This window comes from Dunckerocampus dactyliophorus, chromosome 1 (genome assembly GCF_027744805.1).
Source record: "Dunckerocampus dactyliophorus isolate RoL2022-P2 chromosome 1, RoL_Ddac_1.1, whole genome shotgun sequence".
Taxonomy (NCBI): Eukaryota; Metazoa; Chordata; class Actinopteri; order Syngnathiformes; family Syngnathidae; genus Dunckerocampus; species Dunckerocampus dactyliophorus.
In genome coordinates, this window is record NC_072819.1 from 26127275 (window position 1) to 26149554 (window position 22280).

General features: G+C 41.5%; 1 protein-coding gene across 11 annotated transcripts in view; it reads right to left on the bottom strand.

The window, feature by feature from the left end:
- The window catches only part of prdm16 (PR domain containing 16), a 235503-nt gene extending 213459 nt beyond the window's left edge, over positions 1-22044 (bottom strand). For all 11 annotated transcript variants that reach the window (XM_054756461.1, XM_054756281.1, XM_054756993.1 and 8 more), the window contains exon 1: positions 21775-22044. In XM_054756461.1, the coding sequence (XP_054612436.1) occupies positions 21775-21811 (37 nt within the window). In that variant the 5' untranslated portion in view covers positions 21812-22044. The remainder of the gene's footprint in view (positions 1-21774) is intronic.
- Positions 22045-22280: the final 236 nt, after the last annotated feature.

Consider the following 22280-nt stretch of genomic DNA (forward strand, 5'->3'; position numbering starts at 1 on the left):
GGCAGGGTGTTGTCGGGTCGCAAGCGGCAATGGAGGACTTTCAGTATCAAATTTTCTGCTCCCGCTAATGTTTGGTTTGTACTTGCTACCTTAGTAGACAGATAACAGGTTCTCGATAAAGACTCCAGCTGATTTCCATTTCAGATCCCTCACTTTGAAGTTCTATAAAACTAAACATATAGAAATAAAGCATGTCAATTATGACTCACCGATAATTTCTCTGTGACATTCAAAATAAATGAAATGCATTTTAGCAAATGCACTAGTTTGATGGTAATTTGCATTGGAATCTGATATACAGTACGCATTAGCGATTAGCATTAGCATTTTTTTTTTCAACCCCTCCTAATATGACAACTAATTAGACATTTAAATGTATATTCCACTTGAACAGATGGAGCCTAACAAGCATAACATACTTTCAGGCAAACGCTTTCTATAACTCAAGATCAGGCACACTGCATTGTCTCAGTGGCACTAACTACCTCCTGACGACGACAGTACCTCGAAGACAAACTGAACATAAACGCATACTCACAAATGAGACTCATATAAGCAATATTGTGGCAAATAAAACATTCTGCACAAGATCTCAATACTGTAGGTGTGGGCATTAAAACAATTCTTTCCCCTTGGGGTCATCACAGAAAATAATTAAGAACCACTGCCTCAACCTAATGTCAGGTCACATCTCGTGTAATAAATGAACACATTATGATTCTTTTAGTGTGACGTCAATGGATGCAATTCACAAATGAACACAATTTGTGCAAAATAAGACTGCAATAAGGCGTGGCAGCAATGGCTCACAAGTTAGAGCAGGTCATCCAGCTAGTACCTGAAGTTTGGCAGTTCAATCCTTGCTTCCTCCACCCAGTCATTGTTGTTGTGTCCCTGGGCAAGACACCTCACCCATTTTGCTGCCCATAATGGAGTATGAATGAATGCATTTTTGGCGGTGGTCGGAGAGGCTGTAGTCGCGAATTGGCAGCCACGTTTATGTCAGGCTACCCCAGGGCAGCTGTGGCTAAAGATGTAGATTACCACCAGTGTATGACTGAGGAGTGTTTGAATAATGGGTTCACTTCAATGTGAAGTGCTCTGGGTACCTTGAAAAGTGCTATATAAAATTGAATCCAATATTATTAAATGCAATACAAGTTAGAGAAAAAGTGCCTTATTTCCTTGTCTAAACTAAAGTGGTCAAAACATTATGAGCAATAATCAAGTAAAATAGCATGTTTTCTTATTATCAACAAGCAAAGCAGTCGCTTAGTCATTTAGAGTCATTGCAAAATGCATATTTGCAAAGGCAAAACTTTGTAAAGTAGCAATTCCAGACCACAGACATACTGAGCTAGCATCATCACTCACGCACCAATATCATTATCGGCAGAAAAACCAATACCGACATGAACCTATATCTCATTTATATGCCAATAATAATAAGCTGTCGACCTATATTATCGGACATCGCTAAATACACGTGTTCCTAACATTGTTTCATATACATTAAAAAGCCTTAACGATGTCACCACTTACAAGTACAGTAAATATACTTACACGTACAGATAATATCTTACCAGGCCATTTTTCTAAAAGTACATGCAGTCGGATTACAGACTTTTCAAAAAGACTAAGAAAGAAAAGACAAAAAGACAAGAATAACATTGCGTTACAGCTAGCATCGAAAAAAAAACAATGACAAAGAACATCACTATTTTCTCCATCTAATGTCTCCCATAAACCCAGTACCCCCGAAAAACTTTAAAAGGTGCAAATGCAGATCCATTCTTTCCCAAGACCAAGTATTCTCTAAGAAATACAGAACAAATGTGTCATTCTCCAGCTTTCCAAGGGGCCAATTATCTGAGGCGTAATGTTGTTATTTTATTGTTTCTCTCCATGAGGATGCCAGCTAAAACAATCGGTGTCTTGGTAACCGTGCTCTCATGGATGGAGAAGCACTTAAATGCCGTCACTCTCTGGCTGCCAGTTTTGGGCACTGAACTACAAATTCACAGTTATGAATTAGAGATGTGTGCAATGAGCTAACCTGCATTAAACTTCCCACAAGCAAGAGAGACAACTGTTATTACTGTGCTTTGCAATAAAACGATCAAAAGATCATTTTGATCAAACCACAACGTTCTAAGACAGGCAAGTTCTGTTTACGTTAAACATGCCAATTCAATGATTTAGCTCCTTTAGCTTATAGACAGACAATATCTGACTCTCAATAAATACATGTTTTTTGAGCAAATACATTTCTGTAAGGTGACCTGGCAGCAGATTTTTTGTTTTTGTAGTCAAGATTCTATTTTCTTCATTGTGGGTTTGTTTGTTGTAAAGTCCCATTACATTTGGATTAAAATTCACATATTGATATCATAAAATATTTGTATTTATTCTTTTTTTAAATCACAGGGATTTATGATGGGCAAAACTTCGTAACAAGTATAGAAATACTAACAATAATATAAATATTAAATGTTTTGTGTATGCAGAGCTGCCAACATTTGGTGTTGGCAATCTTACATCGAAGTGGGGGGAAAATATCCGTGTTTGTTTGTTCCTGTCTTAGAGTTCTCATTTCCGACTGTTTGTGAGGCCGTAAATGTGACTGGCTGAATGTGCAGAAGGCAAGGATTAAGGTTATTGTGGTGTGGTGGCGGCCGACAGTAACCTGTTCGTTTCCATAAAAAGATTGTTGATCGACTCCCTCGTTGTCATCCTTTCAACTTCCGAGATAAAGCGACAGTATTTTTTATATTCACACAAAAACATCCCAATCCATGAGAGATTTGTAACGTCAGTCGTCCTTTGTTGTGCATATGTTGGCTCTTAATAGCTGACACCTAAAATTAACTAAAGGCTCGGTATTTCAGTTGTCAGTCATGTCAGGTGACATGTTTAAACCTTGGTGGAAGGCTAGACAATCTCTGGGTATTCTTCTTCTTTAAAGCAGCTACTTAAAGCTAAACATGAGGCGATAAGTAGCCAACTGGACAACCAAAAAGCACAACGTAAATCTAATATTGCTACCTGCGCCAAATGGAGAAAAAGATTGCCGTACTTTGTTTTGGGCAAATAAACTCAGCCCATGTGCCTACATAAAAGTCATTTACTTCTGTGACACAGGGACTGTATGTCAATTTTGTAATGACTTGTGGAGGCTGGTGTGAATGAACGTGGTCAATAATAGATGAAGAAAACGGCAAATGCTACGACTGACGATGTGGAAACACAACAGGAAGGAGAAAGAGTTTAACTCACCATGTCTCATCTGTTTGTCTGTCTGTGTCCACCAACAGACAAGCAAGCATGTTTATAAGTGAGAAAACATGTCTACGCACCAAACATGTGGTCTACGACAGGAAACACACACATACGGACAGAAACTGTGAGACAGCTGCTATTTGACACAGCACCATGTGTAAATAAACACCTAAGAGCTTTCCAGCCAAACAAAACCAATTTTGCAGGCTCTACAAACACACTTGGACCAATGGAGACATTGGCCTTTTCTTTTCTTTGGAGGAACTGCTCAATTAATATGTCACCACAAGTCATGACCACAAGACCCTGCGAAAATAAGTGGGCCACTTCAGCTCTGGCCTCTGGAGAGAGAGACGGGTGAGGAACACAAATTGCCCTCTTTAGAGTAAAAGAGTCATCCAAAGAGCAAATACGCGGTAAGCGAGCACCTGCAGCACTCAAAATAAATAAGATGTCTATTTTTTCTCATTTCCAGCCTGCTTGCACCTTCATTGACTCATGAGCAACCTGTGAAAACAATTCTGTTTATCCAATTCATCAGTCAGTTTCATCATGTATTCCCTCAGATGTACCAATCAGTTCATCGGGTATAACCAAGACAGCTTTGGAAGCTAACACAGCAGGGTTTCCCAACTTTGGGTCAGGATTCCGAGTCCATTTTTATTGCTGATTGAAAACACTGTAAGGCAGGTGTTGCCTCAAAGAATATAATATGGTTGGGGCACGCGTACTACCCGAAAAAGTGTTTTTCTGGAGCATATTTTGTTTGAGTTTTTGTACAGATCCTTGCAAATGGGGCTGTGCATTACGATGCTGCAATATGAGATGATGATTGTGGATGAATGGCACAACAATGAAATTCAGGATCTCATCATGGTATCTCTGTACATTCCAAAGGCCATCAATAACATGCACCTGTGTTAAGTGTCATAACATACACTGCCACCATGGGCCACTCAGTCCACAATGTTGACATCAGCAAGCCACTCACCTACACCATGCCAGACACGCTGTCTGCCATCTGACCTGTACAGTGAAAACTCGGATTCACTCGTGAAGGGAACACCTCTCCGAAGTGCCAGACAGTCAAGTTAGTTACAACGATGAACTGAAGTCAGGTTGAAACCACGATGAAGATGACAAACTTCCCTGAGACCGTTTATGACAGTTTGTGCAGAAATTCTTTGGTTATGCAAACCGGTTGTTGCAGTTGTTGTCCGTGTGGCTGGTCTCAGACCTTCTTGGAGGTGAAGTTGCTGGATGTGGAGGGCCTGTACTGGTGTGGTTACTAGGGTTGGGCATCAAGTATCAAGCAACATTCAGATTCTTCCGATCGTTCAAATGACTTTATTTCGATTCCCTAGATTTGATGCCCACTTCGCTGACCAAATAGCCAATTAAGAGGAAGTCGGTGAGCACCAGTGAAAAAGCAGTGGCTAAAAAGTTTGGCATAGTAAAGTTTATATAAAAAAAAAAGTTCATATCATTAAACAATTAATGGAGAAGTTCAGACATTTAATCAAAATAGAACTCTGGCTATCGCCCTCATTTAAACCACGCACACTTTCGTGACCCTGCCTCTAAAAAGCATCAGAATGGAGAACCGGAACCGGAATCAAAACAAGGAATCAGAACCGGAATCGTTCAAATTCAAACAATGCCCAACCTGAGTGGTTACACGTGGTCTGCTGTTGTGAGGCCAGCTGGATGTACTGCCAAATTCTCGCCTTTGGAGAGGGCTTACGGTAGAGAAATGAGCTTGCCTATAGCACACTCCCTCAACACTTGCAACATCTGTGGCATCATGCTGTGTGATAAGACTGCACATTTTTGAGTGGCCTTTTATTGTGGCCAGCCTAAGGCACACCCGTGCAATAATCATACTGTCTAACCTTGATGTGTCACACATGTGAGGTGGGTGGACTATCTTGTCAAAGGAGAAGTGCTCGGTCACACATATTTCGACATATTTGTGAACAATATTTGAAAGAGGCCTATTGTTTACATAGAAAATGTTTTGGATTTTTGAGTTCGGCTCATGAAAGATGGGAGCAAAAACAAAAGTGTTGCATTCATATTTTTGTTGAGTGTATGTATTTATTATTATTATACTCTAGTAAGATTTGTTAAATACATGTGGGCTTTCTACTAATAATGCACTACTTTTTGTACAAAATTCTACTAAATTCCCCTGAGAACTGTCTGATTGAACTGCACTCCGAGTGATCTTTATATCAAAAGTGTATTTGCAAGCAAAGATAAAACTAAGTGCCTGAGCCAAGTGTATGTGTGAGAGCGAGTGTATGCGCGTGTGTGTGTGTGCGTGCATGTGTATGTGTCCCTTGGCAGACTCAGATGGCAGGCGGGCAAGCAGGAAGGTGGGTCAAGCAGACAGGAAGCATTAAGGGAGAGTTCTGGTTGCGACAATCAGACAGCGGTAAGATGTGCACTCAAAGTCACCGTGGCTACTGTACTCAACGTGTGGGTTACACTACTGACACACACGCACACACAAAACTGTACATAATAACCCCCCAAAAAGATATAGTGCCATATACATGTGAAGGTTCTTCAGTGTGCAGCCTAATTAACAAACAAAATCACTCTCCACCCCTTCTCCACTTAAAAGGCCTCAATTGTCAGTTTACTTGTTTAGGCCACTTCTCTCCACTGATGAAGACCAGAACAGGTGTGTCAAACTCGTTTTCATTGAGTTACGGCTGCCCTCAGAGGGCAATTTGTAGCTATCAACATATGAATATACTGTAAATATGAATATAACCTCATGGTATTATTACACGATTGTCCATGCATCTGATTATTATATTTTTACCAACAAATTGATAGATAACTTGCTTTGAAATGAGAAGTGAAGTGAGAATGTCAAGGTGACAAGCAGACGTTCAAGTATTTATTTTTGATAACAAAAAATGCTTGGAATATCCTGTTGCCTGATCAGATAATAAAGTTTAGAACAAATGCACGCAGTCCATCCATCCATCCATTTTCTATATCGCTTCTCCTCTTTAGGCTCGCGGGGGCATGCTGGAGCCTATCCCAGCTGACTTCGGGCGACAGGCGAGGTACACCCTGGACTGGTCGCCAGCCAATCGCAGGGCACATATAGACAAACAATCATTCACACTCACATTCATACCTATGGACAATTTAGAGTCGCCAATTAAGCTAACATGCATGTTTTTGGAATGTGGGAGGAAGCCGGAGTACCCGGAGAAAACGCACGCACGCATGGGGAGAACATGCAAACGCCACACAGAAATGCCCAAGGGAGAACTGAACCCAGGTCTTCCCGATCTCCAGGCTGTTACTGTGTTGGCCAACGTGCTAACCACTAGACCACCGTGCAGCCACGCAGTACAATCGCAGTAGAATTTTTCTGTCAAAATGAAAGAACAAATACATTTGGAAGGAAACAGGTAAAGGTCCAAATCTGTGACATCTGTCACATGTGCCTCAGAGCAGCGGTTCCCAAACTTTCACAGCCGCGTACCCCTTCAGACATCTGACTGGAAGTCATGTAGCCCCTACACCTGCACACTTAAAACATACTGTAAACCACACAATGAGACATCTTTGATTATTATTAAATACATTATGACATTATATGTGTCTTATTTTTCAACTGCACACATAGGCTACTAATTTAAAACGGAGAGGGTTTTAAAGGTGTAAGATATCTCCTGGCAGGTTTGTCTTCTGTTTGATGGATTTATTTATAACACGTGGTGACAAGCTGAGATAAGATGTGGTGAACTGAACCATGTTGTTTTGCAACAACATGGAAATAATCAGCACAATGCAACTATTGTTACACATAAATGTAATACTTGTAAATAATTATGAAAACAAAGTCACATAACGTGCAGAAATCAATAAGGACATGAATTCAATACGAGGCCAAATGGACACATGAGCACATATAGCATGAGATTATGCACCAAGCAAAAATGCACAGCAGCACAGAGCTAGCATTATTAAACCTCACCTCCGTGCATTTACACACAGCATTAACATTTGCGAACAAGGAGGACGGGAAAGGAAGAATAGATACTTGTTTGTCTGTGCACCGTCAGAGAACCTCATACGCATAAGTCTCAATCTGCGTCACACATGGTACGTTCACGGAAGAAGACACCCGAAGAAGACACATTATTTGTGAAAGCATAGATTTTCTTAAACGTGCAAAATTGGGGGCTTTCTAACACAGTCAGTGCATCCAGTCAACAAACAAATGACAGCTCAGAAAACACAATACCAATGATCTTGAAAAATTCAAGATCGGACACTTTTACTTATTTGTGCATCTAACGCACACACAACAATGAACAATTTCATGCTATCACCTTTCTTCTGCACTGTACTACTTCTACTTGCTGTGGCTGTTCACATGAGACGTTCGAGCTCATTACATAAATCCCAGTGTTCGGCCTTAATGTAGTCAAGCCGATTTTAATTTTATTCCGTACGGCGGTCTGCTTGCCCCTAGGGGTACGTGTACCCCACTTTGGGAAGCTACGCCTTAGAGAATTCAGCCAATATTGAGCCACATCTTGCCTCTAATACTAACCTAATAAAACATTACCCATCCATTCCCTCCCTGCTAAGTCTGTGCAGCCTCCCACACAGATATGGAGGACAGAGGGATAAAGTGAGTTTCCTCAGAAAGCATTTAGAGGCAAAGGAAGGATACGGTGATGCACATGAAAAAGAAGTCACGAGTGCAAATAACGCTCTAATTGTGTCAATGGGAGAAGACAAGCAAAGAGGGAAGCGTGTGGGCCTGCTGCTAATTTCCCGCCCCTAGTGCAGTAATCTGAGGGCAAGATTAAGGTAGAGGAGTTATTCTTGACTATTTTATTAAGAGGTGCTTTAGGCGCTGGAAGAAGGGGCTTTAGCGCTCCTCCAGCAGCGTGCCATACAATACAAGACAAACATTTGCTGTTATTTCACCAAAGTACTCTCAGATGTGCTGAGTCGGGTCCCTCGCCTTGTGCTGCAGAAGAACCTCAAATCAAAGTTCCCTGCTGTTTTTCAAAAACAAAAAAATGTGGCCTTCTCTTCTGGGGGTCCTGCCCTGAGACAATGTCCAGTAGATACATTGTCAGATGTCAAAAGTAGCGATGATTAACCTCAAGCAGTGTTTTGAAATAGGAGAGAGGAACGACCAACGAAGAAGAAGCCAGCAAGCACCAATAAAGAAGATGCGAATAAAAAGTTTGGCTTAACTTTATAAAAAACAGTGACTGGCTCAATGCAACATTTGCAACACAATGATATCGTGCAAAGGAGGGTACACGACCAACATGATTGGTGTAGAAATAAAAGAGTGTCCCGTCTTTGATGCGCTACGTCGGACTTCCTCTCAGCAGTCAGATTTAGAGAAGTCAAACAATAAATGATATCCGTCTCATGCCAATGTAACCGAGGGTTTCAGGAAGTCTGCTGGAATTTCAGTGTAAATAAAGGACAGGAGCTTCAGCTACAAAATGCAAGTCAACCCACACAACACACTTCCAGCCTTCATAATAATACTGTGGGCTACATCCTGTTTAGGTGTGGTAAAATGAGGGTGTCATAAAAAATAGCTTACACCAACACTCAGGCAGCAAACGAAGTATATTGCTAATACGATACGAAATATACAGCTAACATTAGCTTGTGTACTTTTCATAGACAAATCTTTACAAGTTCACCCAGGTTAGTGCATGATTAAGCACCTGCAGCATCACACACTAACAAGTAAACAACTAACAGCATGTGTAGAAATGTTTCTTCATTAGCCTTTCAAAAGTAAACATCTTTTGCTAAAGTGTACTCCTGCAGAAATACATTTTAACATTTATATTCAAGTTGAATGGTTTGATATTTATATACTGGTTGAAAATAGCCCTGTGAGAAATTCATAGTAAAAAAGTTTATACTGTATCATTAAAAAATGATTGGAGAAGCAGACATTCTATCCAAAAAGAAGTCTGGTTAGCACCCTCTCTTAAATCATGCAAACGTTTATGAACCTGCCTCTTAAAAGCAGCAGAATCGACAATCGTTAAGAACCAGAATTGAAATGAGGAATCTGTATTAGAACCAGAATCCTTCAAATTTGAAAGATGACCAATTCTAGTGGAGACGGACAAAGCGCAGAAATGGAACATCTTTTGAGTACAAAGAATGCACACTGCAGTAATTCAACATAACTTTCTTATTGGAGGTAATTAGACTTAAGGTTAAACCTCTGAGACCAAACTGTTCTTAAATGTATTGCAACTGTCTCAATTATCATAGCTAGAAACACATCCACATTCTCCATTACAGTACATTAAAAGGGGAGAAAAAGAGTCACCTGGAAAAAAAAATACTATAATAGCTCTGTGTCTGACTGCCTGCATGTCATTTAGTTGATGCTCACCATGGTCAAAATGGGTGAGGAATCAAGCAGTCCAGTTAATGACATCATCAGATGTCCTGGAGGTGATGATGTGTGAAATGTACAGGGAAGGGCAGCTGTAGCTGTGAAAAAGCAGAGACACTAACAATGTCCAGACTACATGACGAGCAACACTACAATGGAATGACACCACCATTTCGCCCATTTTATTATTTACATACAAACCCAGAACATTCTTAAAACGTATAAATAGCTTTCATTTTGCTTTCAGACTAACTAAGATAATCCTAACCTAGGTCACATTCTGCCAGACTAGTGTAACAGGTCTAGGTGTGTGCGCGTGTATTTGTATGTGTGCGTTTGCAGTGAACATAACCAATGCAGCCTTTTATTGTGCTGCAGTCAGCATAGACCAAGTAAGCACTGAATATTTATTGTTTCACTGTAAATGCATTGGAAGGACTCATTTATTGGTACATAATTCATTGACTGTTTTGTCACACTATTTTTAATCACCAAGAGTAAATTCACTTTGCAAATACATGCATGGAACAAGTTTACACATATGCAGTCAAGGGAGAGTGATCAGGACAATTGTGAGTGGGTCTTGCCCTGTCAAAAAGTCAATATTATTTGTTTGAGCCATAGTGAGATTCAAACTTGAGACCTTCAAGTCTCCAAAGTCTTTACAGTGGACTGCTGCTTCAAAATATGGCAAGCATTAATATTCAAAACTGAATTCCTACCAATAGTTGGTTAACACTAATGATTACAGAGCAGAGAAACTGCTAAAGAATGGAAGTTACTCCTAATAGTCAGCTTCAATGCCGCTTCTATACTGCAAGTTATATTATAATTGTCACTGCTTCTCTGCAAATTTTTAACCAATTGCATAACACTTGCTTCGTGGGCTCTGTTGAGTGAACCTATGTTGAAAAAACCCTCCTTCCATGTGGAGAGAAGGTACGATTAATAACTGATGTTCAAAAGTCCCAGAGGAGAGGCGTTCGCTCACGCAGATGCAAGTCTGTAATAGAGCTATTTGTTTTCCTCAGAAAGCTGTCCGAGTCACCCTCGCTGGGACCAGCAGACTGCACAAAGGCCAGCTATACATTGGCCAAATCCTCTGGGACAGGCTATTGATTAGGCCTGCAGGCGGTAGAAACAAATATGCAATTAATTAGATATTTGTGTTTTGGCGTGCGAGTGGATTAACACTCCAGTGACGAAAAGTCAATCTGCATTTACTGCAGTGGTCAGATTGTACAAGCCATCACATTCAAATGTCTCATTTTGGACACAGTTGCTCATATTGGGCAAATAAAAAGTACCTGTAGAAGCAATAAAGACATGTGTAGTGTTTTAAGATGAAACAGGCCACATATTAATGACTTACAACAAAAAACAGCTGCTGCAATGAGGCATTTGAAAATAGATAAGACGTAGAATGATGCATAAAGGCAAAAGTATTGAGACAGCTGGACATTGTAAGTAGAGGAAGTAAAAATAGAAGATGAATGTTGCCTCCCCCCAACATTCTACAAGATGCTGGATTGTGTCTGTGCAAAGAACATTTGTGAGGTCAGAGGTCAAAGTGTTTTTACCTGAGAGAAGTGAGGAGGAGAGGAGAGATGGGGTGTTTTCTCCATCAAACTTAGCTATATATGGCTCTATGGACCTTTGCTTTGCGCACTGGGGCAGTCATGCTCAAGTAAAAAAAAAGCTCTCTTGACAAGATTAAGAAGAATTAAATAGTTTAGTTATAGCACTGACCGTATAACTGAATGTTAAAATAAGGTGCATTACCATATAGTGTATGTGCTATACATGTTCATACTTTCAACACTTCCTCTAGCCTCTTCAGCAGCATGCTGACATCCGTTCTTTTCCCTCTCCATCATCTCTGTTTTCAACAAGAGCCGTATGTCGGGGTCAGAAAGCAATTTAAAACCTCCATTAATGAGACTAGAAGACAGGGAGGGAGCGAGAGAGGAGTTAGAAGGAATGGAGAGAAAGAAAGAGACGGGGTAGAAGAGGATGAGGAAGAGGAGGGAGGGCCAGGCTGGGGTGTCAGCCATCAAAGCAGGCCAGGAGAAAAGAAGGCCAGGTGCTGGTTGTGGGAATGTGCTGTCCATGGTTCCAGGGACCAGGGAGCTGGTGGGGGCCACAAGGTGGGGGTGAGCACGGTGGTAATTAGCCAAGCCTGAAGGAGAGGGAAAGAGGGCCCTCCGGGGCCCGCGGGGACAGCCCCTCCGAGAGGATACCATTTGCACTTCTACAGGAGCCGCCAGCCATGGGCCACAAAGAAGGGGAAAGGGGGAACTATGGCATCCTTTATCAGGCCGGACAAAGACGCCGCATCTTTTCAAAGGAGACCGGAGAGAGAGAGAGAACCTCCAGTGTTCCAGAGGACGTGGAAAAACAGAGCGGAAGAAAGAATCCTTGGACTGATCAGGAGAGAGAGAGAGTGCCAGTGTGTGGGTTGCGGAGCAAGACGGGAGGTTACGGTCATGCTGTGACCCAGTCAGTCCTCTGAGGCATCAGGAATCCACTCATGTCCACCCGCCCACACACATAAAGTTACCAGACTTGATTCCTAGGGCAGAACAAACATGCTGCCTTTTCAAGATGTAATGTAATAATATTAAAAAGTAAAGTTTTACTCACAAGAAGACTACATCTCATGAGAGATGAGCAGATGATAAGGGCCACCCCCCATTTTGACATTATCAGGGCATCTTAAGGGATTTGCCCCCATGTAGAGTGAGGGAAGTGGAGGTCACTGACATTACTTTTACCTATTTACCTTTGGAGGACGTCTGCACGGGAGGCTGAATGGTGGCCTTTGAGGCTGCAAGGCTTTGTGCCCAAGTAGGAGAGCAGCCTGACAGCCTCTGCTGAGTGGAGGCCAAAGGTCAGACGGGTCATGTGATAAGGCATTTCAGAACTACATTTAGGCCCTCACACTGAAGAGGCTTGAAGAACCTCAAGATGCCCCCGTCGCTCCCTCTCATTCTGCTCTTCCTTTCTTTCCTCTTCCCCCTCTCTGTCCCCACTCTCTGGACACAAAATGCCATTTGTTGTCCGTCAGTCAGTAGCACAGGGCCTGGGCCGGACTCGGTGCTGAAAGCTCCATTCACACACCCTCTCACCCAGGGATGTTTTTGCAATTTAATATTTTCACACGCAGGCTGCTTCGTCGTTACTTTGGAACCGTACACTTGGCAGGGTGAGGCTGGGGGGCGCCCTCTGGGACAGAGGGGCTGAGAGTTGGAGCGGGTCAGCACAGAGGAATCCTAGTGTCGGGAAAGGGGAAGAGTCTGCGACGGCTAATGGGCCGTGATCACGCACATCACACACACATATTCTGACTAACTCATCGCTTCAAAAACAATCTGACTCTTGGTTAATGAGGGGTGAGGGCTCTTATTTCATCCATCAAAACTTTTAGGCCAGTAGCGTCACACAATCCTAACGGTGGCTTTCCTCCATCACTGTCGCTCTTGTTTGTTTTGCAACACCTTTTAGGGTCTGTTTTTATCCTTTATAAGTATTGCTTGAATCTCCCACTGAATGTTCTAAACTCCTGTTTCAATGCATTGTTATATTAAACAGACTAATGCTAGCCGGTGGATGATGTAGGTCAACTTCCCATAGTTAACATAAAGTCATAGTGTTTATACGTCATTGTCTTGGGCACCCTTGATCATCCCCTAGTCGTCTGTGACATTAGTGGACCAGCCAGGACACCTCCCATGGTAAGTTAGCACTGGCTTTGGTGCGATCATCACAGTTAAGTGTTGTGTGCAATGTGTGTGCAAAATAAAAAGGTTCGTTCTAAGACATGACATTATACCAAAAAACAGTTGTTTAGTGTTGTAAAATATTTGTTGTGGCTTATTTTGGCTTCTGACCGTCTGTGTCAGTTTTAAATAAATGTATGCTTCGATGGACACCACGAGCCATAAACTCAACGTGGATGCAGATTTAACACCTTAGAACACATCGTAGCTAGTATAACTAGTTGTAATTAGTATGCTCTTATCCAACAGTAAATTTTGTTCTAACTAAAACTTAATAATGTCCATTTATCCCGCACAGCACATTCTGCTTAATGAAATTGAAAAACACTAGTCAAGGAACTTTTCTCTGGGGTGGTTCTGTAATCAACATGCCAGCAGCTTTCTTTTATAAATAAACAGCAGCCAGTTATATGGGCCTAATTATGTTGCAGTGTGGAGGAGCTAAGAAAAGAAACTTACATCAGTAATGTAGCAGAGCCAATTTTCGTGGACAGCAGCGCTCAAGAGAGGTGGCCAAATAAGCATAGGCATTCATCTGGAGGGGCTGACACCCCACTTCCCCTCCTCACTCTGTCCATCATAGTCACAAAGAAAGTTATCCCAAGTATTAAACAAATATAGGGGCTGCTGAGGCCTCCGCTCATGCGCCTGGCAGGGTCACTGGATAATGACAGCTCAATTACTGTGAATCTTCTTGTCCGCCGCCAGGCCAGTACAATCCTCAAACCCTCCCCACCCGGAGCTGCAAATTTGTCAAACCCACCAAAACGATGGACTTGACAGTGTAATCGCTAACCGTCCCCGCCGACATGAAAGAGGTCTTTATCTGGCCAAATCAAAGAACCTGATCTGGGAGAGAAAAGAAGAGGGGGGTGACCAGAGAGAAACGTCCCACTCTGCCCCTGTGAGACGTGGAGATGTCTCTAATCCGCTTTAATGAGACACAGCGAGCACATCTTTGCGGTAATGATGAAACCCAGTGAGAAACATAGTGAAGAGGAGGAGGGAGGGGAAGAGGAGCAGGGGAGACAGAAGTGAAGATGGAGCCAAGGCTTTGAACTGTCGGCCCGATGAAAAGGGAAGAAGGCTGAGGGAGTTTGAGAGCCACGCTGCCTTCACACACTGTTATTTAAGGGGCAGACAGACAAATAACCCGGGGGAGAGCAGTTTATCCGCTTATCATATCTGGACAGGATGAGCATCATCAACAGTGCCAGACTGCAACTGGGGACATGTCCACCCGTACGCTGATATATCTCCATACAGGAAAATGCATTTATAATTAAATGTACACTGTTGTAGTGATTATGTCATTCACAGGGCAGAACGACACAGACAGAATCCTATGAACAGGGCTCTCAATCTTGGAGTACTAGCGAGGCTCAGCTCTCAGGTCAAAAATAGTACAGCATTGCGGTAAACTGAAAACAAAGCTGCACTGAAAGCATCATTCATAACAAACAACAATAGTGGAGGAGAATGAGGATGACTTGTATTTACTTCTTGGCATGTGAGTGTTGACTACAATATGGAGTCAAATTGGAAAACTGGCTGTTGCAGCAAAGTGGACACTGTGGAGTATAATATGAGACAACTACTGTAAGGCATAGCAACAGGCTCATCTAAGTCTAGAATGTGTTCTATAGTTTCCAGATTGTGTGTAGGTATGACAAGTACAGGGGTCGGCAACCTTTAGTTGCAAGACCACTAAGACACTTAAAAATTTGTCCAAGTTGTAATCTTTTTAAAATGTTACCTGTCACAACAACAAGATTGTGTAACAGGTAAATGTGCAGCGAGCATGTGTAGGCCTACTCTGAAATTATTTGAACACTGAACTCTGTAAGCCTTTTTCAGTGGTTCCCGTATTTGTTTAAAATGAAAACAAAATGTAGCCAACATTAACATAAAAAAGCTCATCAGAGTTTACATTTCTGCATCTGAGTGTTGTTTGCTCAATAGTGTTTACACCTGCGCTGAACTATCATCAATTACCATTCTATTGGTCCTGCCCTTGACTGTCCTTGCAGAGAGAGGCATTCTTTCATTTTCCAACCATTTCTTGGGTTTTTTTTAAAGTCTGAGAATAGATGCTCTGATATTTTTAGGAAGGATTGCTTTCAAGAGGTCCGGCCCGCCTCACAGCAGTCACAAGCGGTCAATGCACAGTCAGCACTACCTGCCTCTCCCGGAGTCACCACCTCAGCAATTAGCATGTCACGGGCTCTGAACACATAGCTGCAGCGCGCTTTTCATTATAAAACACATTGCTATGCTCTTGTTAATTACGTACTTTTATTTTACTGTGGAGTAACTTGCTTCAGTCTCAACTCCAGATTCCCTCACCTTTTTTCTCTCCAGTGAAACTGGACTACTTCCCCTTCCTTGCTCATCCAATCAGCAGTTATAACGCAGTCTAGATGCATTCACGGACTTGCGGTGAGTAGAATATCTCACATTCATATTTCACAACTGCTTTTATTTTGAAATCATTCAAAATAGAGACGTTATTGAATTCAAGAAATACCTCATAGCAAAACAAAACGGTGGTGTCCGAGTTACCGTACATTTTCAGTCAGGATAAAAGTGACGTTAAATGTTCTTTTATCCCTTGTTTAACCTTGTTTTCTGCCTTTAAAACTATAATGGTAAAACTATAAAAGAGTGTTTTGTGTTAGCATTTTTGGCTTTCTGGAGTGCCTTAATTTTTTGCATTATCTCTTATGAGAAAAATAGATTTGGTTAGTGTCCCTTTCGGTTAGAGTCGGACATTCTCGAACAAATTCACGCTCATGGTTCCACTGTATTTCATGACTTCTTCAACAGCACCCTCCACAAAGTTTTGTGGAACTTAAACAAGAGGGGAAAAAGTCTCTCAGTTGTCAACCGACACAAACATTTTGGAGAAGGAAAGAAGGTGGCACTGGGGGCAGGGGGTTGAGGATCAAATGAAAAGAGCCGAGTCAGGACAAACGAAGAAATAAAAGGAAAAAATAGGCAAAAGAGGGAGAAAGTGACCTGGCTAATGCCAAACAAATCGGGATTAGACCCAGATAAGACTAGTCACAATGCTGAGCAATCCCCGGGATACCACGACGTGGAGGGAATCATGAGGGCTGCTACAACAAGCTCATTAGGACTCCACACATTCGCCCCTCGTCTGGCAAACAGCATGCAGGTCTTAACAGTGGGTGGTGCAAAACTCACACCAGACACTCACGCAGAAAGAAAAAAAGAGAAAGAGAGGAACAGCCAGAGGGAGATAACAGTTTAGTGTTGATCAGTATGCCTTGAGACTGAAGATGAGGTATTTTGAGTGGAATGACATGCACAGTGGTGAAGCATTCTTAGGCTTAAGAGGACGCATGGAATCTTCTTAACACCAACCTAATAAGCAGCCATAAGTTACATTGCTTCTTATTTTTCTTTACATTGCTCACCGAATGCTGCTCAGTTATTTTTAAACAAAAAGCCCGCCCCCCTTTGCTGGCTGAAGGGTACAAGGAAAGGAGGAGGGGGGGCTGCTCCAAAAGAAAACATTAGGAGTATCTGAAACTGCCAAATGATGTTTTCACAAACACAGCAGATGAGGTCATGGAGCAAGGCGGGAAAGAGGAATAGCCTATTTGCCAACTGGATAATGTGAGGTCAGCGTATCAGTGGGATTTGGAGCCATGTGCAAGAGCTTAATGTTTTGTGGTATTTGTATGTCAACTAAATATGCAACTTAGCCAGTACCGCACTGAAGGAAGAGTGTGTGGATGGCGTGCCCACCCATTGTTGTGCCACACTGAACAAGGGTTAGAATTCAATGACAGGACCTCCAACACAAAACAAGGTTGTCTGTTTTGAAACGATGCTTTAAGACACGCACACACTAAAGCATCCACAACTCCTGCTGTTTGGATGACATTTACACTAAACCTTTCTCGTTTGCGATTGATTGAGGTTAAATCCTATCATTGCCTCTAATCTTAAAAGAAACAGAAAGGTTTGGAAGGAAGCACAAGAGTCACTTTTACCACTAAAATTCAAACTCTCATTGATACCTGACATTCAACCATAGATAAAAATAAATAGGCTACATATAATAAGTGTGATTGACACAGAGAGGCATCTAATAGTTGCATGGATTACCTTATTTATTGACATGAGAGTCAGCATATTAGCTCACACACAATACAATGTAGTTCTACACCAGTCCAAACTAAAATTGAGCATTATTATTTAAGGGCACAATTCTTGATGCCGTTTCACTGGATCTCACTAGATTCTGCAGGTGTGCCTAATGTTGTGTCTTGTGAGTGTACTGTTAGAAGTGGACCTTGATATTCTATAGCTCTGCTTCTTGTTCAGACATGACTGTAATGTCTGAAATCATCATTTTTTTAAAACATTTAATGGCACATGTGCGACCAGTTTAGAGACCTATCCTGGGCAAAGCAGCACCATTAAGAGAAGAGTGACTGAATCACTGTGGAAGTATTTTCCTGCATAGAGAAAAACATTGTGAGTTTGTGAGTAAGAGAGTTGCAAAAGTGACTAAAAATGTAATATTCTAATAAATGCATATAGCCAGAACTGAAAGCAGGTGAGTCATCACACATCACACGCACATTTCTCTAATTTACCCAAAACTGAAAGAGACCTTCAGGCGCACAGACAAATGAGACCTGCGCATTTACTTTAAAAATCTGCTCTTTCAATCTGAAGTTATAGTTACATAAAGCAATTCATCTGTATTCATATCATTTTATGTGAATCAAATGAAGACCATATGCTGCAGAACCAGACACCAGTTTGACCTTGGACTTACTGGAAGTGTGACAGTAACTTTACTCAATTTTAAGAAGGAAAAAAAAGTTTCCTTTGATGAGTTACAAAGTGGCAAAATCATTGTAAGGTTTAACATCATCCACCAGATCAGAATCGAATAATTGTGCATGCAGTGAAGGAACTTTTATGGAGCAGACATGGAAATACTTTTGTCAAGTCGACTGCAAGCCCCTATAGTCCACGCTCAGCGCAGCTTTACATGTACAGATGTGACGGGATGAGAAACCTACATCCCCCAAAACTGCATACTTGTTTTTTCAATGCAATGCTAAAAAAAAAGCCCGAAATGTCTGGGAATAAATTAAACTAAGCTTGATATCACAGACACACTCTTTTTGTTTGCATGAAATGCTATTACAATGACGATTATACATAAGTGAAGGTTTATAAAGACTACACACAATCATCAAGCATTATATTGCTTTTGACATTATAAGCAGGGAAATCCAACACTTTAATGAAGACGACCACACGCTGATTAAATAAAACCATTGCAAACCTAAATCAAACTGAGTTGTAACATTAACCACACATCATAGGCCAAACTCTGCTTCATTCAATAATATGTGTGTGTTCAGTGAGAGATGGAGCCTGCACAATGGGGGGTGGGGTGGTTGGGGGGTGGAAGGGTGAGCTCAGCCAGAGGTTCAGCACTGGATTTAAAGTGTTATGGGTTGGGCCTTATTACTTCTGTCAAAACAATCATCAAATGCTTCGGAGGCAAGTTCAGGACTGCAGGTTTATCTATAAGCAACCTTATAACTCCACACTTAAACTACACTTAAAGATCAATCTGGTAATGGCGCGCCAAAAAAATGCCACAACATAAGCAGTGTGATGAGACTTCTTGTGCACATTCAGCACACACAAAAAAAACATAACATGTATTTTTTATTATTATTATTATTATTATTACCAATTTGGTAGTGCAGATTAGCTCAACAACAAAAGCAGCTATTGGATATCAATATATTGTATTAAGTTGTGGCCAGAATCATTGAACGCCTTCCTGGGTCTTCATGTGGAGGAAAACTGTTACATCTTAATTAGTTTAAGTGTGTGCACACGTTACACACTGACAAACATAAACTACACACACAGCCAACCAGTCTTAATTCATCCAAACCCCAATGCAAATATATGGACCGAGTCAAATATCACAATAAAATACTATATAACATACACTTACCAAAATTAACAAAGCCTTCACTGTTCAATAGAGAAACATATACATATAAAATATGAAATTATAATAAGAACTGAGACCAAAAAAGCACAACAAACACAGACTTTAAATAAAAATAGAAATACTGTAAAAGGATTAATAAATGTAATTTTATATTTCGTAGCAAGCAATGTTATACTGTATTTCCTCTTCCTGACTGGAGGTGAGATTGGAGGGACCCAAAAACATGTTGTAAAGAATAGCAGGACTATACGGATCAAGCTTCCAACACACACGCACGCACACACGCGCGCGCACACACACGCATTTCACATGCACACACACGCACACACACACACGCACACAAATATGCAACACGTGGATATTTTTCCGTTTCCGGGCCACCACGGCCTTTAGTTTATTGTGTGCATGAGGGTCTGCTGGTTCAACATGCTGGGAAAAATAAAATAGGAGCTTAAAAAATAAAATGATTTAGGAGCTGGGCAACACCGTAGAACACATATGCGCGCGCACACACACACACACACACACACACACACACACACACAGTGTGCATGTGCAAGTGCAGCTGACTATTTCACAAGTCCCATTCAAAAGTTTGCATTGTTTTGAATGATTTTCACTTTGTCCAAGCCTGCTGCCACTCAACGTGAGGTCCTCACCACGCATGCAACTGATGTGGAGTCGGTGCAGTAGGGCTTCAAAGCCAGGTATTTGTGTTCATTAGCACCAGGATCAACAGACTATCAACTTGGACTGTTTAGAGATCAGGACCGCTGGCAAGAAGCAGACTGCTCAACACGTTTAAGCAATTATATACTAAGCAGAGCAATTAGCCCCCTTTACCCTTTTTTGCCTTCGTACCTTTCGTTTTGCCTTAAAACGTAAAATAACGGTCTCCTGGTCATAGAATAATACTGTCCAGCAGAATTATGACTTAACAGGAGCAACTCTGCAAATGCAACAGTTTACATAGTGTAGATAATTATAATACTACTGTCAGACACATATAACTTCCATGTTTTTTTTTAAGTATCTCCAGGTCGGTTAACAACAAAAACCCCTCCTACAATTGTACTACAATTTCATTACAATTTTACTATTAAATGAAATATAGTTTGTCATGTTTAATGACTGCAATGGCTAACGTTATTTAACAGGTCTTGCAGTTCAGTTATAAAAGATTGACAGGGGTGATAATTAAAACGGTGTTTAACACCGTTACACCAGAATCAAAATAATAACATAGACAATGTAAAACAACTATTTCAAATAAAATGTCACACATCTATAGTTATGGGACTGAATATTTCTACTAAATTGTGAACTATACGTGGAATTAATGAGAATAAAAATACCACAGCCACACAAAGTCATTGCCAGCATAATTAGGTCAATCATCATCTTCATCATCAGGCCATCAACTTCTTAATGATTAAATAAAATGAACGTGAAGGGTGCATTCATAGCGAAATAAATATAAGATAATTTTAATTAACATGAAGCAATAACATAGAAATGCAAACCGTAAGATAAAACACATCCCCAACAAGAGCACAAAAATGAATGCACCAATGTCCAAATGTGACGCACCATAGTACTCTAAAGAGTATGTTTGTGTGTCTCTCTTTGCACTTATTGATTGACACTCCCTTAGAACCCCCCTCCCCCTTTTATTTTGTGGGTGGAGGGGGTCTTTGTGCATGCAATCGAGGCAGGAGTGTTAAAAAATTTAAAAATATGTATTCTTTTTTCCTGCAAAATGAAGTACATCTGATGCAGGAAAGCGTGCAGGGTGCTGTGTGCATGCTGTGTGTGCGTGGGACAGTGCCACAGCGCCCACTATTACGCGAGAAGGGAATGTGATTTCACAATACTTTATTCAAAAGGGGGAAAGAAGTTACTATGCAACTCGGGAAGTTGTAGGAACAATTCCGCAATTAAAAACAAAGCTTTGGAGCTAAACGTGGAAAATTTAAAAGGTGAGATTTACGTGTTTGTGTTCAGAGGAGCTCGTGAAGCACCGGCGTCGCTTCTCATCACACATGAAACTTTACGCACGGAAGAAAACACCGCAAACAAGCAGCAAATGTAGCGTCCAAAAACTTATCTGTGCAACAAAAAAGTTTTGCCCCCCGCCCCCTCCTCCTCTCTGCTATATGACAAATGACAAGGATACTTTTGGACGTCTCTGTGTGGACAAGAAGCGCGACTTTTAGGAAGCCGGGCAGGAAAGCGAGAAAAGAGGGAAATGCAGGACCTACTTTTAGCCAGTTTTCTCGCCCTCGCCTTGGATCTCATCTTGTCGCCTTGTAGATTCCTCTCGTCGTCCTCCGTGAGCCCAGAAGCAGCAACAACACTATCTTCATCTCACCAGCATTGTCAGTTTGGACACCTTCGCACATGCGCACAGGCCATTCAATCTGACACCCTCGCCTGGGCCAAAAAACTTTCCAATGTATTCTTCATCATCACTTTTTTTTCTTGTCCTATCGTCTCCCCTTTAGATCACTTATCTCTTCCCCTCCTCCTCCTCTCCTCTACCTCCTCCTCCTCATGCTGCTCTCTCCTCGCAGTCTCACCTTCTCTCCCTCCTCCCCCCCTTTGCCTTCCTCACCCCTTCAGCCCCAGCTCCCAGCCCACCCAGCTCCGCTCCTGCCAGCGCCCACTTCCATTTAACTCAAGGCGGCAGCGTGCTTCTCTGCAGCCGGCTGTTTTCTGCAGCGAGGTAAGGACTCACTATTGTTATTATTATTATAATTGTTATTGA